Source organism: Anarhichas minor, unplaced genomic scaffold (genome assembly GCF_050575085.1).
Source record: "Anarhichas minor isolate MPS153535 unplaced genomic scaffold, ASM5057508v1 ptg000028l, whole genome shotgun sequence".
Classification (NCBI taxonomy): Eukaryota; Metazoa; Chordata; class Actinopteri; order Perciformes; family Anarhichadidae; genus Anarhichas; species Anarhichas minor.
In genome coordinates, this window is record NW_027466474.1 from 15,833,475 (window position 1) to 15,853,836 (window position 20,362).

The 20,362-nt window shown below is 42.8% G+C and overlaps 1 protein-coding gene across 1 annotated transcript in view; it reads right to left on the reverse strand.

The window, feature by feature from the left end:
* Nucleotides 1-6,463: 6,463 nt before the first annotated feature.
* Nucleotides 6,464-20,362, reverse strand: part of aff2 (AF4/FMR2 family, member 2) — a 136,652-nt gene continuing 122,753 nt past the window's right edge. Inside the window, exons 19-26 of the mRNA XM_076103917.1 lie at nucleotides 19,851-19,984; nucleotides 16,752-16,815; nucleotides 15,887-16,023; nucleotides 14,113-14,184; nucleotides 13,247-13,340; nucleotides 12,121-12,173; nucleotides 9,344-9,561; nucleotides 6,464-6,585 (exon numbers count right to left, since the gene is read on the reverse strand). Coding sequence (XP_075960032.1) covers nucleotides 6,464-6,585; nucleotides 9,344-9,561; nucleotides 12,121-12,173; nucleotides 13,247-13,340; nucleotides 14,113-14,184; nucleotides 15,887-16,023; nucleotides 16,752-16,815; nucleotides 19,851-19,984 — 894 coding nt within the window. The remainder of the gene's footprint in view (nucleotides 6,586-9,343; nucleotides 9,562-12,120; nucleotides 12,174-13,246; nucleotides 13,341-14,112; nucleotides 14,185-15,886; nucleotides 16,024-16,751; nucleotides 16,816-19,850; nucleotides 19,985-20,362) is intronic.

Below are 20,362 nucleotides of genomic sequence, written 5' to 3' on the forward strand. Positions count from 1 at the left end.
TTTGATGAACATGATGAACTGTGCTAGCACACCGTCATATATTACTTTAAGTTAACTTATTATTTAAAAAAAAGCGTCTGCTTGAAATTACGACATTATGACAACTTTGTATTTAAAAGTCTACAAGGCTCTATACCAAATACATATTATCATATTCATATTACTTAGGTCAGATTTCAGGGCATTATATCTGACCCCCCCCCCCCCCCCCCCCCCCCCCCCTTCTCTCCTATGGTGTAAGTCAACATATCGATCAATTTCATCAGAGTGCTGTATATGAATTATTTTCCAAATCTAAATTCTGCCCATGGACTGCATGGTTAGCTCTATTAATTAGACCTATAAATCTAATTCATAAGTGTTGGCGCTGCACCAAGGACACACGCGCTCCGCTAGCATTAAGGGTCTGCAAATGGGCTTTCCACGTCCTTACTCGTTGAGGGAAATACTTAATTAGACGGGATTTATGTCACCCAGAAAATGCACTTTAGATTTGGACTTCAACACGAGACTGCGTGTCTTTCTTCATTTCTCTCTCACACTCTGAGGTCCACACAGCTCTCTCCCACCGTCGCTCTCACTTTCTCAAGACACGCAGCCTCCTTCCCTCTTGAATTCTAATGTGCTGCTTTATTCAATGAATTAATCATGCGTGGCGAAGTGGGCTAATAGTTGCTATGATGTAGAAATAAGAGTCCATTAGTGGTAATAAGAAGAGTAGCTTGGCTCTTATAATGTAATACATCAAGGCCACTCGAAGGCAAGGGTCTTATTTATAAAAGAACTCAGATTATTCATCAGGAAAACACAATCTTATTGTAAGCGTGCGTATTATGATGTTTGAATGAACTTTGGCTAATTCTTTCTGCTTTGTCTGGTTACCTTACCTGAATATGGAACTTCACGATGCGATATGAAAGCAAGGTTAGAGGTTTTCTTGTAAAAAAAACAAGACAAGTTTGAAAAGCCTTTTTATAAAAGCCATGCAGCCCTGTGAAATATTGCATTTTAAAAAGACAGAAATTAGACCATGAGAGCAGCACGACCACTGGTTCAACAGATTTTAATCCATATTTTAGAGACATTAAATATTTAAAAACAATGGAACTGCATCACAACTTCTGATCATCACATAGAACAACTTCTTTATAAAAAAAGAAAAAGAACCATATAAAAGGCCAAAAGATAGCACTGATAGAAACAGAAAAATAGCTGAAGTTGTGCAACACATTTAAAAATACAATGCAATCCATGTTGGACAGATGCGTTCTTAGGTGTAATTTTGTAGAAATCTTTACAGCTGAGTACAGTTGAGCCCGTGATGCACATCAGAACCACAGACGGGTCCGTCAGGCTGTCAGAGGCACCGTGTCGCTGCCCGTCTCTAAACCACCAATGTCTGGCTTACAACACGCTAATTGAACCATATTGGGATGCCCAACACTTGCCATGTAGCATTTTAACATCAATAAATGCCACATGAACTGTGATGCTGTTGTATACTTGCAATAAGTAAAGCAGAGCATCACCAAGAATACTGTCTTCTGGTCGCCTTTACAACTCGAGGTTTGTGATTAAGGCTGTCTTTGTCTTAGTGGAAGTCGGGCCCCAACAACCAGCGATGGTGGAGAAGAGCTTCCTTTTAAAACGGCTACATTTTGCACATTTCCAGACTAGTTTTCCACTGCAGGGATCGTAATGAATGAACACACTGAAGTGCTCAGAGTCAACAGTGTTTTTGTTTTTGTTTTTTTTACTTCCTGTTTTATGGGTTGTTTTCATCTGGGCCATTTTGAATCCCTGCACCATTTAACACTGTTGTGTCCCAGGAGGGAAACAATAATATCTATTAAAAAGAACTGCACATGGGACAGTGAAACCATCAGGGCAACCTTGGCAGAGGTTAGCATGCTCTCAAAGGGAATATCACTGGTTGAATATGATGCTGCCTCAAAGTTCTGCTGTTTACTGTAAAATTGATTAGTTATTGGGAGTTTTGTTTACTGTATGGACTAAACAAACGAGACAAGGTGTTGATTTGTGAGCTTTAGAGGTGCTATGCTAGCTGTTTTCCTGTTTCCAGTCTTTATGCTAAGCTAGGGTAATCGCCTCCTGTTTCTTGGTTGATACGCAACACATGAGAGCTGTATCGATTGTCTCGTCTAACTCTCCAAATCGGGGAACTATTTCTGTCAATGTTTTAAACTGGGCAGTAAATAAACACAGATATACAGTAAGGTGGTTGCAGAACTTGTTAGCCAAAGTGGTGTCTTCTATTACAGCTGAAGATATGAATTCTCACTCAGAAGTAACTTGAAAGGGACCAATGACTGTTAACTACTTTGAATAAAGAAGCATAAATAAGAAAACATGATGCAACATGTGAGCAGTTATTTCCTAGAACTGACCTGTGTGGTAGTGAGATTGTATTAATGTCTCCCTCCAGCAACAACAAATATTATATCATTATTTGTTTGGATAAATAGAGACTAATCTCTTTTTCAAATACTTGCATGACCGTTTCATGAACTGAGGACAATCAAATGAAAAGGGAAAAAACAAAGAAAAAGATCAGCTCTCTGGTAGATTACAGGAGTTTGAGAAGATAATTATCCTTAAATAAATACTGCGAGTTCATCTACTGTATGAGGCAGTTTCCTAAGCAGTCAAAGTGTATCTGTGATTTTCTGAAACGCAAACGAATATCAGAGACACTCATCACTACTGGAGAGACGATCAACGTATTATCGGCTCGTAACCATCTGCTGTCAAAAAATAAATGAGTCTGTTTATCTCCCCATTGTAATCGCACCAACAGCGATGTTGTTTCCGTCACTGCTGCTTTTGATAAACAAGTTGACAACTGTGATGATGTTACATGAGCTAATGAGATATTGAATAGGATGTCAGCAGAATAAAAGGCCATGCTGAGGCAGTCTGTCCCCGAAATGTCTCAGAATATACCGACATACTGACATTGCATATCGTCAACAGGACTGTGTCCATTGACCACAGCCACCGTGTGACGTGTAGCGAGGTGGGATGAAACCTGTTACCCATGATGTCACCGATGCAATGTGTATGACATTTTACAGCATATTATTGAATAAGTATATTGTACCGATGCATGTAATCCAAAATAAAGACCATTGTGCGAAATGAACAATAACCATAGAGCAACATCACTGTTTCACCATAAAACAAAACAACATCAAACATCATTGAATTGGACTGAGCAACACTGTGGATCAACTATTGAACGACTGAGGTCTAACGGAGACAGTTAGTGGGTTTTGTTTGTTAGCTGTTGGCTCATTGGGACACTGCTAATTTGGCTTCATGACCGCAAATCATTAAAAAAATAAAAACGAGTTTAAAAGGCATTTTTTTGTTAAACAGGGAGTGCAGTTTGTACTGTTGTCCAAAAATGTTCACGAGTAAACATTTGCAGGCTTTCAGATGAAGAACAGCGAGTCCATTTTTTTAAAGGAGTCGTTTCACATTTTTGGGAATACGCTCGTTACGTTCCTCGCTACACTCACGTCTGTGCGCTGACTATGAAGCTACAGGCAGCCAGCTAGCTTAGCTTAGCGCAAAGACTGGAAACGGAGAGATTGCTAGCTTGGCTTTGCAATTCAAAAGCCCACTAATTAAGACAATATAACGTTAAGCATAATCTTTTTATCCGTTTAAAATAAAACTAAGTTTACCGTGAAGTCTTCAACCCGTTTACACTTTGGCTTTTGTTTGGAAACGATTCACATTTCTAATCTTTTCGTTCACTGCAAAATGCAGCGAGACTAATTCATGACTGAAGCATCTTATTTTGAAGACTTCATGTGCACGATAGTTGAGAAGGAATCATAAAAAACCTGAAGCCCCTTCAAGCATATTAAGAAAACACTGGCAGCGTGTTAGACGACCGACTGTCCTTCCTTGATAGCGTTAGCTAGCGTTAGCTACGCAGCAGGTAGAGACAGTTTGGACAAAGGTGAAGTCACGCTGTTCTGTTGACTTGCGTGACTTCACCTCTTGTGTCGCTACCAGGCTTTATGCTAAGCTAAGCTAAACAGCAGTCGGCTTTAGCTTCATAGTTAGCGAACGTGGTATCAATCTTCTCACCTAAACTCTGCGTATTTCCTAAAATGTGAAACGTTTCCTGTTTCTCCTGTTCAGTAACAGTATTACCTCCATCCGGCTGTTAACTCTCGTGCTGTGCATTTAAAGCAGCTCTGTATTTCCAGGTGATGTAGAACATTCACACTGTAAATGACTATGCAACAAGAAATACATCGACTGTTTGTTTTTTTCCTTTTTCAAATTGGACACAAGTAGTTCTTGGTCTGAAGCTATCATTTATTGCATGCGATGGTTTACATTTTTCAGGCATTTCAGACAAAACCCATACTTGCTCAAATCACCAAGAAAAAAACCCTCAGCAACTAATGCAAATTTGACACGTTAAATCACACATTTTTCTTAAAGCCAAACCCTGGTGTCATCATAAACGCCAGTAAAAAGCTTGTGGAAACATTTGATTTTACGAAAAACAATCTCATATTTATACCAATATGGTATGGAAAATCATTTAGATTAATTCTTTGTTCTCAAATAAATAGAGCAATTCCCACGGACACAAATAGAGGCACTTGAGTTTCTGTTTTTTTTTTTTGTCAAAGTGAAAATTACTTTTCACATCCGCATTGTCTTCCATACACATTCAGCGATGGTCAAATGATCCAAAACTTAAAACAAACTCATGCTTGATGTGCTGGATTTATAGAGACCATGGACACACATCCAGATTTTAAATCTTTATGGCACATGTGAAAACAGGAGAAGCCAAATAGAAACTCCTTTTGTTTTTTTTTAAAGTGCCACAAAGGGTTAAAAATATGATCATGTTTGGCACTGTGTAAATGCAGCCATAGCCTGTGCATGGATACACAATCATACACTCTATCAGTCTCTCACACACACAAATATATATATATATATATATATATATATATATATATATATATATATATTCTTGTTTCACTTCCTCATTCATTCACATCGAATCACTCACAAAACAAAAACAAACACTGTTTCCAGGAGTCACAGTCTGTACATTATGGTACACAAACATCTGTATTGTCCTGTCAGGTAATAATTTATAGACTTGACAACCAGCTGTACACGTATGCACACGAACGACACAACACGACACACGTTTTGGAAACGACTACAAGACATCCGGCAGGTGATCTGACCTCAGAGAGGTGTACAAAGTGACACAGGTTTCTGTTGACAGAAAATGCGCGTGTGAGATCTCTCCCCCCCCCCCCCCCCTGTTAAATCCATCTGCACGTGGGTGGGGCTTAATTAGGAGTCTTGTAGTTTTTTCCCCTTGTAAGTGTTTGACACCTCAGTGGGTGGGTTACTATGGGAAATAGAACTGTGTGGAATTTCACAAAAAGCCCATAACCAGTGAGAGAAGAACCAGACAAATGCTCTTTATTTGATGGAGGAAAGCCCTCATTTGTAGGACCAGTGAGTTGACTACTTGTTCTGCTGAGCCGGGAACTCCCCGGACGGCAGCTTGACCAGGTCTTGTAATCCTCGGTCTCGCTAGCTTAATCTTGGGGTTATCACAGAGGCTGTGCTTCTACTTTAACAACCCACCGATCCAGATCACATGTGAGTCGCTCGATGGCCGCTGGACAAAGTGAGACAGTCCTGATACTCAGGATAGATGTATTTCAAACTTTAAAAACATTTGTGTCACAGACCTACAGAAAGCAGAGGACTGACGTTGGCCTCCATCAATTCAGCTCTAGAGGTTAAAGCTGGGCCTCTTTCCTTCACTAGTGCTGCTCATCTAATGGATTGGACCGGTGCTCCACTTGGATCGATATCAGCCCGAGGCTTTCGCTCTGGTCCCAATCACAGACACGTTTCGAGGCCGCCGCTGCAGCAGATGAGCCTCTGTTGAGCTCCTTACCTCCAGCCTCCTAAATCACATCAGCTGCTCACATAGCTTTTTTTTGAAAATGATCCCGTCTTCGTAAAAATACTTTTTACTGCTTATTATTATTTCTATTCAGGGACACAGGAAGGTTTGCAACATCTATTGCCCCTTTAGGAATTGAAGCTACCTGCGCGGAGATACAGTTGCTCCAAAAAGAAGCAGCATCAGCCAAACGTTTAATGTGCTACTTTGTATTCTGTGATTCACAGCGGAAATTCCCAAACTTAATTACTGTTCACACCTAATTGCAGGTGAATTTCAGCCCAATTAATCCACCCAGTCTGTACCGTTACACTACTGCGGGTGGTGTCGGGTCATTTGAAGGATCCCAGTGGGAACCGAAGCATCGTCACGAGTCTCATCTCACTTGTTATCCCAGTTCTAGCTCCCAGGCAAATGTCTTTCTTCCTTTCTCTATTTGTTTTATTATTTTTGGCTGGGCTCCAGTCCTTACAGCAGGTGAGCCTCTAAGCGGAGCCAGTGCAGTCCCTGCCTGATGTATCGGACCAGCTCCGTCATGCTGCTCTGCTGACTCAACGGCTCCATCACCGAATCCAGCTCCTGGAAGAACTCTAGGGGAGGTGGGGGAGAGACACAGTTACTGAGGGTCCCCAATGCTGAAATGAAACATGAGTACAGCAAGGTGTTGATTTGATCTGATTGTGCTGTGGACATCGAGAGGCAAAGTCACACATCCAAACCTCGACACATCTCAAGTATTGGTTTATAACACTTTCCACCGATGTTTTGTAGTGTATTGCGGGTTTATGATAGTGAAAAGCTTTATGTTTTAATTACACTCTACATGTAAAAGCCTAACGGGGGACGAGAGTTGAAAGTGAGCTCTGTATTGGAACTATAGTCCCTTACTCCCGGGACTAGGACCCTCTGAGGAACTCGTTGCGTTTCGACCGCAGGGACCAGGATCTAAATTAAGTTCCGGGGAGATTTTACGTTTTTAAAAGGAGTTTTAGGGGCGGGGTCTGCAGGGACGACCGTCGCTGATTGTAGAGACAGTTTCATTTCCCTCGCCAGCATTTAACTCATTACAACATGCATCAGTGAACACTACGCAGCAGTACATGTCCTCGCAGTGTGACAATGTGTTTTCTTTAGATGGAACAGGCGGCTGCACTGAGCTACAGTGTGTTTACCTCCAGGAGCAGCAGCAGCTCTCGTCCCGTGTCGTGTTCTTTACAAACGTCAGCGGACTAATGTGCCTCATCTCTGCAGGTCTTTAGAGCGCCACGGAAACGCAGACATCAGTGAGCTGAAGGGACCTTTTAGTTTCTCAAAAAGTAGTTCCGGGACTAAAATGACCAGCAACTTCTTGGTGAAAACGCAGCCAATGTTAAATCACATCGTCCATATCAAATAAAGGAAAATAAAATTACTGTTTTTTTGTTTTTGGAGGAGCATTAAAGTGACGAATGAAAAGAAGTGAAAATACTTTTATTATAAAAATTCAACCCTCACTTTAAATCTTGAGCTTTAGTTAGTGGCTTAAGCAAAATCAAATGAATTACAAACAATTGTTAAAATGCTAGCTAGCTTAACACTTTGTTGTTTGGTTTATTTGGGGGCTCAGGCAGCATGACAGTTAGCTTGACGTGCTATTAGCATGCTGAGGATGATGGGTTGGCTGTTGTTTCCTGGGATGCTGCCAGTGATAGCAACATGCTTGTTAGCGTGACATGATGTCAGCTGTTTGTTGTTGGCTAGCATGATGTTAGCTCGTGGTGTGGAGTGAAATTAGTCTCAAAATGGTCACATAATATGCATTACACTGAAAGCCCAGATGTCCCAGATGTTTTCCACCTGCATGGATTTGTGGATCTGTGTGAGCTGGAGACCGTGAAAATACTCTCAGAACTCCACACGTAACCTGATCCGTGCGCACACATTTAACAATCTGTAAATAAATATAAAAATATATCACAAATATTTTAGACTTTGTATACACAGGAAGCTTTTCAAAGGAGAAAGTTATGAGATTTTGGAAGCTGAAGTTGAAAACCTGCACGTAAAACATTAATACTGATTCAGGTGGCATTCGTTTTACACGAGTTCAAATTGATTGGGATTTGTGTGTAGATTGGAACAGTCACTGACGACTACCCAAAATAACGCACACATCGTTTGCAGATCATGTAATAAACATTTGTGACCATTTTGAGACAAATTTGACTCCACAGTGATGTCATAGACAGAAGCCGCCATGATGGAGGGCTGTGGTGAGTGTGTGTGGGTGCAGGTAAAGAGGAGGGCGGTTCTGGGACGCTGGAACGAACCGCTGAGCCTCATACCAGTGAGACTGTAAATGAGTGCTGTTGGTTCATCCAGTGGAACCACATATACAGTGATTGGACAACTGAGCGGGTCAAGTATGTGCTCTTTGTTTAGGTGAAGGAGGGATACAAGGTTTACAGTGTGGAAATGATTCTGATAGAAACACTATCTGTAAGACTAGTGAAGCTGGATGAACAGGGACTATTCAATGTCTATTTCTGCAGTGTGTGTGTGTGCTCGACTAAGAATTTACATAGTCGAATCTAATTGGTCGAGTCTTGCCCATAGTTGAGTGATCGTGGAATCACGCGCTGTTATTATTTTGCTCATTGATCCTCCTGTTTAAACTTCATGTATCTATAGAAACGCAGCGATAAATAGACAGAGAGACACGGTTTCATATCATGCTTGATTTTCGTGGTCGTGAATCTGGGTACGAGAGAGAGCGACGTTAGCCACAAACAGCTGTTATATGTTCCTCCTCCCCAAAATTCATATTATATGTCGCGCTCTGATAGTGCTACCTCATGTGATCTCTGATTAATAAATGTAGGCACATTCTTTGATTGTTGTTATGTATGAATGATCCTTCCTTTCACTAGACTGCTTACTGGTCAGTCCTGATACCGATACCTGGGCCTACCGAGTACCGAACCACCACCAGTATTCAACTAATGAGCTGTATGCCTCACTGAGAGCATCATTTCTTTATGTGTAAGGCAACGTCAGACTTGACCGAAACATTGCTCTCCTTACTTTGTAGAACAAAATGTAACAAATGAATTAATAGATATAAATGTTTTGAAATGTCATTGATCAAAAATAATGTTATCCGATCCGATGTGTAGTTTTATCTTTCAAACAGTCACTTGTTCTTTTCATTTCCCTGGTGGTGTGACTTAAATCGTCCTCCTGCTCCTGTGTGTGACTGAGCAAACAGCCAGTCATAAAAGCCTTTACATCTTCTCTTCTAATCGCCTGCTGTCACGTGGGTGTAAAGTCAAACCTCCAGAGCACATGTTCAGTCGTCTGTAGTCCTACCTTGGCTATCAGTGGCCAGTCTCTCAGCCGTCTCCCAGTGTTCATAGCTCCGCAGGATGTTGTTGGTGATGTTAACGTGACTGGCAGCCATGTGGTGAATCCGTTGAGGGATGGCCACGCTTCCCGACGAGCCCGGGGCTCCTCCGGATCCTCCTCCCGCCCCTCCGCTGCCGGCCGGGGAGGGGCTGAGTGAGAGGGGGGACGGGGTCCCGTTAACCCTGTAAAGAGAGGCAGTGAGTCCCAGTAACACCAAGGGAATTAAACAGGGAGCTTCTGTATGCTGGAAGGGCTTTTGAGTGACTTGATAACATACAAAGAGGAAAGTGTGTCAGCCGAGAGTTTCGCTTGTTACATGTTTTCCAAACAGACTTACTGGCGTCAAGGACGTGTCTGCTGAATACTGTCTTTATTAGTTTTCTATTTCCTAAAGATAAGACTGCTAAAAACGGCTCGACTGCTGTCGTACAAAGCAGGAGAAGCTTTATTTTAAAGTGGCTCAGGGTAAGAGATGAGAGGTGGAGTGGGAAACAACAACAACAAAACAGTTATCAGAACAAGGACAAGGACAGAAGAAAATGGAAAGTTAAACACGCCATCGGGACAACAAGCTCTATACTTGTGACAGAAAGCAACAAGTTTATAAAAGAAGATGGTATTAAAGCTGCATTTATGGATTTTGTTTTGGCCACTTGGGGGCAGTGGAACTCAAGACGGAGATATTATCACCTTATAAAGTTATGACTAATGTGTTCGTACACACTTGCTTATTTACACATTGGCCTTCTTTTGTGTCATCCTTTCAGCCACCAGATGAATGTAAGGTTAATATGAACTCACAGTGGTACATCTCTGACATGTCCGGTTTGTAATTGGATTAGTCTGACGGTTCCCCCGTCAGCCCTTAAGGACAGAAGCTCCCAAATGTCGTCGTCTCCCCTGTCAGACATTTTCTTCACCCTTGAACGTTTGTTTCTTACGGTTTTGTGCGAGCCCCATGATAGACACATTATCAACTTACCCACTCGCTCGCTGTGAATGACCTGCTCTATTCCCACATGGGCTCAAATAGGACATCACTCAGACTTTGTGCTAGAGAGCTGGCAGGGTAAAGTCTGTTTAATGTCCGGTCTGAATTATTCAGACATTTATGTTCTCACATACAGCTCCTCCAGGCAATGTTCAAATATATATAATGTCTGCTGTTTGGTGCTGGGCAGGTAGTGTACAGTGGGTTTTTACAGTTCCACTGAAGCTGCCTGCTTACAGTCTGTTTACTGTCTGCTGAACCAAGACAGTAAATGAGCCAACCGAACCAAAGCAATTACAGTTGAGGGGGTTTTCCCCTCAAACTTCAGCCCAGGCTCACTTAAGGTGGACTGACCATTAAGGTGGACCAGCTATTCTTACACAAACTGGACAAGCTGCTCCTCTAAGTTTTGATAGAGTGGCTGCTGAGTCAAGTGAAGCACCAAGTGGTCAAAGCTGTTGTACTGGTCCACTCCGACATTTGGCGTCAAATCAAACAGGTTTGAAAATGTTTACACCAGTTTAACATCACCGCAACGACAGCGGTAGAATGTAGATTGAAGCGGAATATTTCGTTGGATAAAGAAATGTTTGGATCAAATGAGTCTAAATCGATGTTATGGAGTGATGCGTGGGTCAGGATTTTTTAATACTCGCACCCACCCAACCCATGAGGGACAATCGGCACAACCTGACCCACAATAACATGTGTTTATCAACCACCAGAACCATTGATAATGTTCTGACCTGTGATATTTGCTAGTAGGCTTACCCAAATCCGCCCGACTCGTAAATTGACCCGTGAATTACGCAGCCGCCAGTGGAATCTAATTCTACGAATAGTATAGCAATAATAATATTAGTGTAGCCTGGTAATATATCTGCAACTGTGCAGAAATACTGCATTTAAGCAGAATAGACATGCCGGGAAAAAAAAGAAAGTTGTGCAGCATTTGAATGGTGATTTAGAATTGAAATGTCAGCGTTATGAATGAAGCTTGAACTATTTTACACAGCCCTAACGATGATACGGCGTGTTGTTGTTAATACCGCTGCACATCAATGATAGTGGAGATTAGACAAACTGTTGTTTTGGCTTCTCCAAGCAGTGATCATTTCAGTCCAAAAGGCTGTAAGAAGTATTAAATGTGTGTGTGTGTGTGTTACTCTGGTATACACTGTATAGTAACATCAGTCATGCTAGTACAAACTGCTCCCCTGCCCTGCTCAGCTGGGTGTGTGGCTCTGGCAGTGATGTAATGTCTGTGATGTGGCCTTGACCCTCGCCGACCCAACAACTTGTGCCTGATTCACACTCACCACACACATACAGGCACACAAACACACACACACACACACGCACACACACACACACACACACACTGAGCTCGTCTTGCTGTTGTGCAGCATCAGAGCTGTCCAAACTCATTAGCTTCACATCCACAGCTCCTTCACCCCTCTCCTCCTCCATCCATCCATCATCACTCCCTCCATCACTCCTTCTCGGCGGCCCCTCCAGTCTTCTGCTCCTCACATCTACAACAAATCAATCCCTTTATTTGCTTCCTGAGGGGTTTCTTTGAGCAAGTGGCTGTCAGGGGCGCCATGGTATTTTGCAGCACAGCTCCGGTGCATTATAAATTCTCAATTATCTGTGTGAATGAAGGGGAGGGGTGAGATTGCACACGTGTGTGTGTGTGTGTGTGTGTGTGTGTGTGTGTGTGTGTGTGTGTGTCTGTGTGTGTACTCACTTCCCATTGATCCTCCAGGGAGAGGGTGCTTGGTGGGAACTCTTGGCTGAATTCTGGGTCACAGAAAGACAAATGTATTAAAACGTGTTTTTTTATGGCTTACAGTAACAGCTTTAGTAGATACATGAGAGGAAGACTAGAGATGGAAGAAGGAGAAATGTATCATCTGAAGGTAAATCAATCAGAGCCAGGCTAACACATTCCCCTTCTCTAGTCTGTATTCTAGGCTATGCAAACGGCCGGCTGGCTGTAGCTTCATATTTAGCAGACAGCTAGGACGGTGCCATCAATCTTCTCTTCCAGCTCTGAGCAATAAAGCAAATCTTTCACAAATGCCAAAAGTCTTTCTCTATTTACCTCTTTATGTATTGGTCTAACGGGGTCGGCACCCATTGGTTAACATTGCTGTGACGGTGCCAGAGTTATCCAAAAGGCTGTTTGCATCAGCTGACTTTTTGTAACTGATACAGTGAGTTGAAGTGCAGAGTGAGTGATATCTATCCATAAACACAGACTGTGATCCCTTCATTTCATCAGTGATACAACAAACCCTTAATTATGAATGTTATTATAATGCAACCACACATTGCACATTAACAGTATGTAATGTTAACACATGAATGTGTCGTGTAGTTACAGATCCGGTTGGACTCTTTTGAAATGAAGCGCTCAGACTGCTTTCAGTGTTTCTTCCTCTTCTCTGTCTGTCAGCACGTGCTGTATGTACACAGCCTGTGCACACATACACAGCTAAACCCCCAGTCAGTCCCGTCCCAGGAATCCAATCCCATCAATGCAAATGCAGCACTGTGATAATGACATCCTCAGTAATTAATTAAACCAAACGCAATTAATCAAAACAAGCACATTAAACCCCAACAATCCACTGTGATGACTGATGGAGCTAATTAATACGTTAATATCAAAGAGAAAGAATGGATTTTAATAACGTCATGCAAAATGAATGCACGGGCACCATGAAAATGAATATGAAATGTATTGGAGGGATTGTAATTGGCTTTTCATGTTTTTCAACCGCAGAGGGAGAAAATGAGAGCGAGAGGAAATAAAGTCCATGTCCAAATGTGTGTGTGTGTGTGTGTGTGTGTGTGTGTGTGTGTGCTACCTTGAAGTACTCCATGAGCGACCGCGAGTACTTGACAGCGTGGTCTTTCTTCAAATGGAACATCCTCAGATACAGCAGAGACAGACAGCGGTTACTATGGAAACAAACCCATTAGAGAAGGCAGATGAATCCCCTTTAAAGCTCCGTCCTCAGTATCATCTTCATGTCATCCGCACAAACACGCACTTCAAACACGGCGCCGCACGTCCGCCCGGATTATGGGGAACTTGAGTGAAGCAAAGAGTGTGAGAAACGTACGATACTAATATATGATCAAATCAAAGTCCAACTCTTTGTGAAGTCATTTGAAATATCACATAAAATAAATAAAATGAAAAAAACTCTATAATAATAATCACAGAGCCTTCTGTCTCTGTTTCTGCAGGATTGTGTCATCGTTGTTGCTGTCAGGTGACCGGTGTACTGTGAACTACAGTCAGCCTACAGCATCTCTGTGACTGTCAGATCCTGACCTGACATCTAAGTCCTGCTTTACTCGCTGATGACACGTTGTTGGCAGCTTGTGTTCATGTTTCCTAATTGTTTCAGGTCCCGTCATACAACTACTGACGCTGGTCAATTTGTTCCGTTTTTTGTCTGCTGATGTCAGACAGCAGCATGAGAATCTCTTCCACCTTTTCTTGTGGGTGAAACTTCTCAAACAGAGCGTAACAGGTAGCTTCACGTAGCAGTTTGGCCGGGCTCATAATTAAAAACCAGAAACATCTTAATGGTAAGAAACAATTTAGAAACCTGGCATTGGGAAACTCATGACCTCAGTATTTCTTAAATCCTGACTACGGCCCTGCACACACACACACACACATACACACACACACACACACATAAAAAGAGAATTGTCGTACCACAACACGGCGAGTTTCTTCTCAGCGACGGTGGCTGAATGGCTGGTGAAATTCTTCAACCTCATGGCGTACCTGCAGAGGAGAGACGCTCATCACTCACATGTCCACTGATCGATGGCGGTGAAGTGTAAACATGCTGCATCTGTTAATGACGGTCAATACATGCATCCTCATGGTTCATCGTAATTAGAAAACCGAGGTTAGAGTCATTCGAGGAGCTGCTCTTTCTGAACGCAACGAATGTAAAGCGGTGACACGGCAATTAGAGATTCACGTCTTTCAGCATCCACCCTGCTGAAGTGCCCTTCGGCAAGACGAGCTACGGGTCAGCTTCATCTGCCTCTGTGGAAGGATGAATGTATCCCTTGGTGGATGATTAGGTATTTCAAAGATGCTGTGGGGATCGGCTGCTGCCTCCCGCCCTCGGTGACCCGGTCTGATTGCTCAGCCAGCTGGTTTAATCGGTCAAGATGAAATCCAGCGGTGACGGGTGAATCAAGTGAGAGCGCCGACACCTTTATCCTTCATCGATCTCTGTGGGGAACTTCTTGTCCCTTCCTGCTGCTCCCTCCTCCTGGTCAAAGGCCAGAGTCACAGATCAGCAGCCCCCCGCAGCTGGTGGCGACTCGGCGTCTTGCTCAAGGACACTTCAGCAGGATGGATGAGTGCAGACAAGCGGGGCTTGAACCTGAGTCCTTCAGTGAAAAGACTCTCTCCCACTACAGCGCCCTGCTGTCAGCCTTCAAAGGAAGCAGTCGTTTGTTATTCTCACTTTGCTCTCTTAAAAGTCGCGCTTTGCGGCTTCACACACCGGCAGCTCTGGAGAACAGCAGAGGACCTGCGACGCAACACTCGTTAAACTCTGCTCATTAGCAGCTCCGCGGGTCTGTGATGCTTCAGACAACAAAGATTAGACATAAATAAAATACAATCCTGCAGAGTCCTGACGTTTCTGAATACAGCACCGGCTTCATGCTAATCAGGTTTTAGTTGTTATTCCAAGACTCAGGTTTTGATTAGTCATTTTCTGTGGGCAGAGAGGTGAACATATGCAACCGCAGAATATTATTTCGGCTAATAGGCTAAATCTACAACAGGTTGGGCTGATAAGAGAGGTGTAATTATAGGGAATGTGCTGTGGCAGTGCACATGGGAAGAACCCACTCATCTATGTGGGTCGTTATGAAAGAATCAAGGAAATACAGCATTCAATGGCTACATACCTGAGTAGAGTGTGAAAGCACCTTTTTGATTTCCAGAGAATTATCTTTGAAAAAAGAACTGCTAGAATCTTTATGAATGTCTCAACTTCACCTCATCATCCCTCGCCATCGTAATCCTTTTAACAAACCTCGTCTAAAGAGGAGCAATGCATGCTGGGGCGGTTGAGTATGTCCATTAAGCTCAAGTTTATACTTCCTGCTAATCTAGTACAAATTAATTTCTCTCGTACACAAAGTCCTCATACTGCTGACAGTGCGCACACACTGCATACTCAATGTTAGGTTCACGAACAGAGATCACGTCTCAAGTGCTTCTGTTTGCTGGCCTTTATTTATGTGCATGGTTTGACAAGCTTTAAGCATAACTATATAGACAGACAATCCTCCCGCTGATGGTCTCGTGTATTTTGTAGGTTACAAGTTCCTCACAGTAACTAAAAGTAATGCTTGTTGATAAGTGAAGTGAAGACTAAGAAAGGTGTATATATATACAGTATATATACCTATCTTAGTCTTCATGTGACCTTTCTGTCCGTCCCTCCTTACTGTACCTGATCAGCTCCACAGTCTCAGAGTACATGGTATACGGGGACTTGGCCTCCAGTGGATCTCGCTCCATAGCATTCCCACACTCTATGAAGGAGAGGGCGCCGTCTGCGTAGTTCACCGCTTTACCAAATTTGTCCATCTACAGATGGAGAGGAAGAACGAAAAAACAAGAGTGACGGACCAATAAGTGACGGAGAGAAAGCCGAAATGTGACAATGAGGAAAAATCCAAAAAGAAACAGAAACAGAGAGAGAGAAGACAAAGACAGAAGAAGCAACGTCTTAACAGCATTGTGGCAGACGCACTCTTGGAATAATCTCCCGCTAAGATGCAAAATCCCCAGATAAATGTGAGGAAACAAGGCGTAAACACAAGATAAATAACAAGTTAAATAAATCTCATTTCATTGTCTGGGAGGGGATCAGATAATTCTTTTGATATTGTATAATCTTTCAGACATCATCAGTCCTTGAATGCAATGTTCCCCCGGAGACAAATGCTGCAATAAATAACACAAATTATACAGTGCGCCACTTGATGTGAAATAGATTTTCATTCTTCAGAGACTCGCAGAGCACACACATGATCAACGACACACACACACACACACACACACACACACACACACACACACACACACACACACACACACACACACAGACACGTCTGAGCGCGTGCATGCATAATTAAAGTCTAGACTGTAGATGGTAACATCGTGTTATCAAATAATTTTCTTGCCGTCTGTTTGTCCGTCTCCTCGTTGCCCACTCTATGTGCTCAAGGACGGAGGTGTAAGTGTGTGTGTGTGTGTGTGTGACCTGCGTCTTTCAGTGACTGCAGAAAGAGTTGTGGGAGACGACATCTTACCAAAGCGTCGGCCTTGTGCTTCAGTCTCTTGGCCTCCTGCATGTAGTAGTCTGCACTGTGGACTCTGGGAACAGCACAGGGGAAAAAGAGCATACATAGCATGTGACAATAAGTAAATAATTAAAACCCTGCAGGGTGATTTACATAATCACTGGCTACGAGTAGCTTGCTGTGAGTTATATACAGTAGCCTACTTAGGTATACATTCCTCAGGCTCAGTGTAACCTGAGTGTAACAACAAAACATGTTGTTTCATGAATAATGCAGGAACCCTTTGGGACAAATAAGCAACGCGATGTATCATCTTTTCTCGTCTCAACACAACCGGACCAGTGCTGAGGTAGTTACAGACATTTTAAAACGTCTAATCTGCAGCATGAGGACGGCGATCCTCCCTAAAAGCAGACGAGTTGTTTCAGGATGAGAACGAGTTGTGTTAACCCTCTGAACACCAAGCGGTTGTCAGCTGTCACATTCGTCTCTCTGTGGCCTCGTTATTCACTGCAATGTAAAAGTCCTGCACCTCTATGGAAACAGCACCACCACGGCTGGAAGAGGAGGCAACTCAAACAGGTCTGTTGTGCACTATAACACAGAAGCCATGCCATGAATCATAAAAAAGAAAATTGAATTTCATTGATCATTTTTACAAACAATGGAATCTATATGTCCAACATTTTTCCAAGTGTCCACAAGTGTTACCAATTGTGGAAAGAAAATTATATTGAACGATTGACATTTTTACAACCTCTACTTCCTGCCTCTCCTCAAGGCTCTGAGCTCAGAATTGTTGTCACGTGACACTTGCAGGCAAATTAAAAGTCTCTGGTTACAGTAAAAGGTTTATTTTGGGGCGAGCTATTAAATGAGACGTGTAGAATGAAATGTTTTTGATGAAATATCACAGTTGGAATGATGAAAATCTGACGATGATGACGGTTCATACGGCTGCTAGCGAGGATAAACGGTGCAGTTTTGGCGATTGTTAAAAGAAAACATGCCGGCAGGTTTTGATGTTCAGTTGAGACAGACATGAGAATGCATCAGAGGTCTCCATGGGACCACTCGGTTCAGTCAGGGTGGGTCCAAACTATATTCAGGCTAATTGGGTTAGGTAGGGTCCTGCTCTACTGTGTCAACTCTCAGGTCTGTGTGTCAATATGTCTAATATCCTCGGGGATCTAGGTGGACTTGCCATCAGCTCTAATCACAAGGTGTGTCATAATTATAATTACTGTGCTACATTCTATTATGTTCGTTAAGCAGAGGGCTTTGTCTTGATGAGCAGCAGCAGTCTGGACTGGTCTGGTGTCAGTGTGACTCGTAAAGCACAGAGGAAAATCACATGTATAGCTAATCTCTCTGACCGCAGCTGCGTGTTAATTGGGGGAGCATCATGCAGCTGTCACTGTCGGGGTTCTCTCTGTATCAGGGTCTTTTGGTGTCGACAGCATTTCTTCATCAGGTCTAATTATCCTCGGGTCCCTTTTGGATTGTGTGTGTGTGTGTGTGTGTGTGTGTCTATGTTGTTTTATTTCCAAGTATTCATGCATGTCAGGTTTGGGCTATTCTGACATTACCAGACCTCTCTCACTGCTGCTAGTCTATTGGTCACACCTTTTTCTTTTTTTTCCACTCTGCGTTGTTTATATTTCTTTAAACCGATCACAATTGTCTCAGGATGCAGCGACGGTGGCATTGCAAAAATAAATAGCGGAGACAGCTGGGAAAGGGGAGGAGAATTCTGTGTGGAGTAAGCAGCCAATGGTAGGCTTGTATTCACGTTCTACATCCTGTGAGTCAGACTCGGCTCTTTTGGGTCGGGTACACAATTTGGGACCAGAGAGGGCCTCTGGGATGCATTATTGTGTAAGATCATAAGATAGATCATGGTGGTAATAATTAGTAGCCAGCCGAGGTGGGACCAAGTCACTGTTTTTCAAGTCCCGAGTCAAGTCCTTAACTTTGAATTTCGAGTCCTAAACAAGTAATAATGTGCTCTTCACCAAATGCATTGCCATTTGTGTCTTCATCTATAATTTTACACCTGCAATGAGTTTTTGTTGACCACCGCGTAGAACAAACTTATCTTTGGTATAATTGTTTCTGACTGCCACTCAGTAAGTTAACATTAGTTAAGTTCTCTCCTGCAACTTGATTGGATGTTGTCGGATTGGTTGAAACAAAGCGGATCTGAGGAATTACTTGTGGACTTGTTGGGAATGATGCGCGTTAAGTTTATTCAGGAAATCAACTGATTTGTGGCACACTTTTAAAATAAAATACTACTTAATAATCTTAATCTATTTTGGGGGAAGGTATCAAGTGTTTTTAAGCCGAAAGACTTAAATTCAAGTGAAGTCACGAGTCATTGGCGTTTAAGTCCAGGCGAGCCTTTATTGATATTGTCAAGTCGTGTCTAAAGTCATCAAATTTGTGACTTGAGTCTTGTGATGGAGACCAAACCCGTAGAACCACAGCTTCCATCTAAATCCACTGGTATTGCTGGTACTAAAGCCGCCAAGCTTTCCACTCACTCCACCTTCTGCCAAATATTCTGAAAGTTTTAAGCGTTAACATGGGAGGAGCGGTGCTCTCCATCTCCATGAAGCCATGAAGCACAACCCCTCAGTCAAAATCAAACTGTTGGCCTCCATTAAAAAAAGCAACGGAGATATTGAGTTTAGATTATTACACTTGTGTTGAATAAAGAACAGTCAGCTCTGTCTTCATTGACTGCATGTAGTTATCTCAGAGAGCAGACTCGCACAGCATAATCAACACAAACGCTGTGATGTAAAAACAAGACACATAACATGTATACAGTGGAATAATCCGAGACCTGCTCCATGTAAACAGGAGACACCTGCTGTCTCCTAACACAGGAGAAGGAGAGATTACTTATACAAGCAGCGAGGGAGTAACGTACAGAAGGCGAGGTCTTATGAACCACGCTGATTAGAATATGAATGTGTTGATGAATGAAGCTGCTGACAGACTTCACAAGGAGGTGAAGCAGCAGCTACGGATCCATTGCAGTCATTGTGTTCCTGTTTTGTACATATCGCCGTGCACGGTATAACCAGTATTTCCACATACGTGTCGCTAAACGTCAGTCGTGGCCGGCGAGGTTCTGCAGGTTCCACCGGTGGTTCCGACCACACCTCCGAGTCCGACTGTCCGTTGGCATGGTAACCGTCTCCGCTGGGCTTCTCGCCGTGGGTGTCGACTTCCTGAAGTAGGGAAGGCATTAAATCCACGGTTACGATAGCATTACAATGCGCGGCTTTCATCAAACCGCTACTTCAACTTTATCGCCGGCTTCTCGTTCAGTGATGGATTCACTTTGCCGGCTGAATTAATGGTCGTTAATGATGCTGTCACCGTTATACGTCAGGGATGAACGGATGGAAACAAAGTAAGCCAGGGAGGTGTGGCTCAACTCACTCAACTGTCAGGTGAGCCACAAGTAGATACTACAGAACATTATGATTATATATTCACACGCAAATCCATGACAAATCGAACGTTTTGCATTTTAAGCTCTTCTGAAACTTTAAATGGAAATGAAGTAGAATATGATTAAATGTATTGTCATTTTGTAAATACTT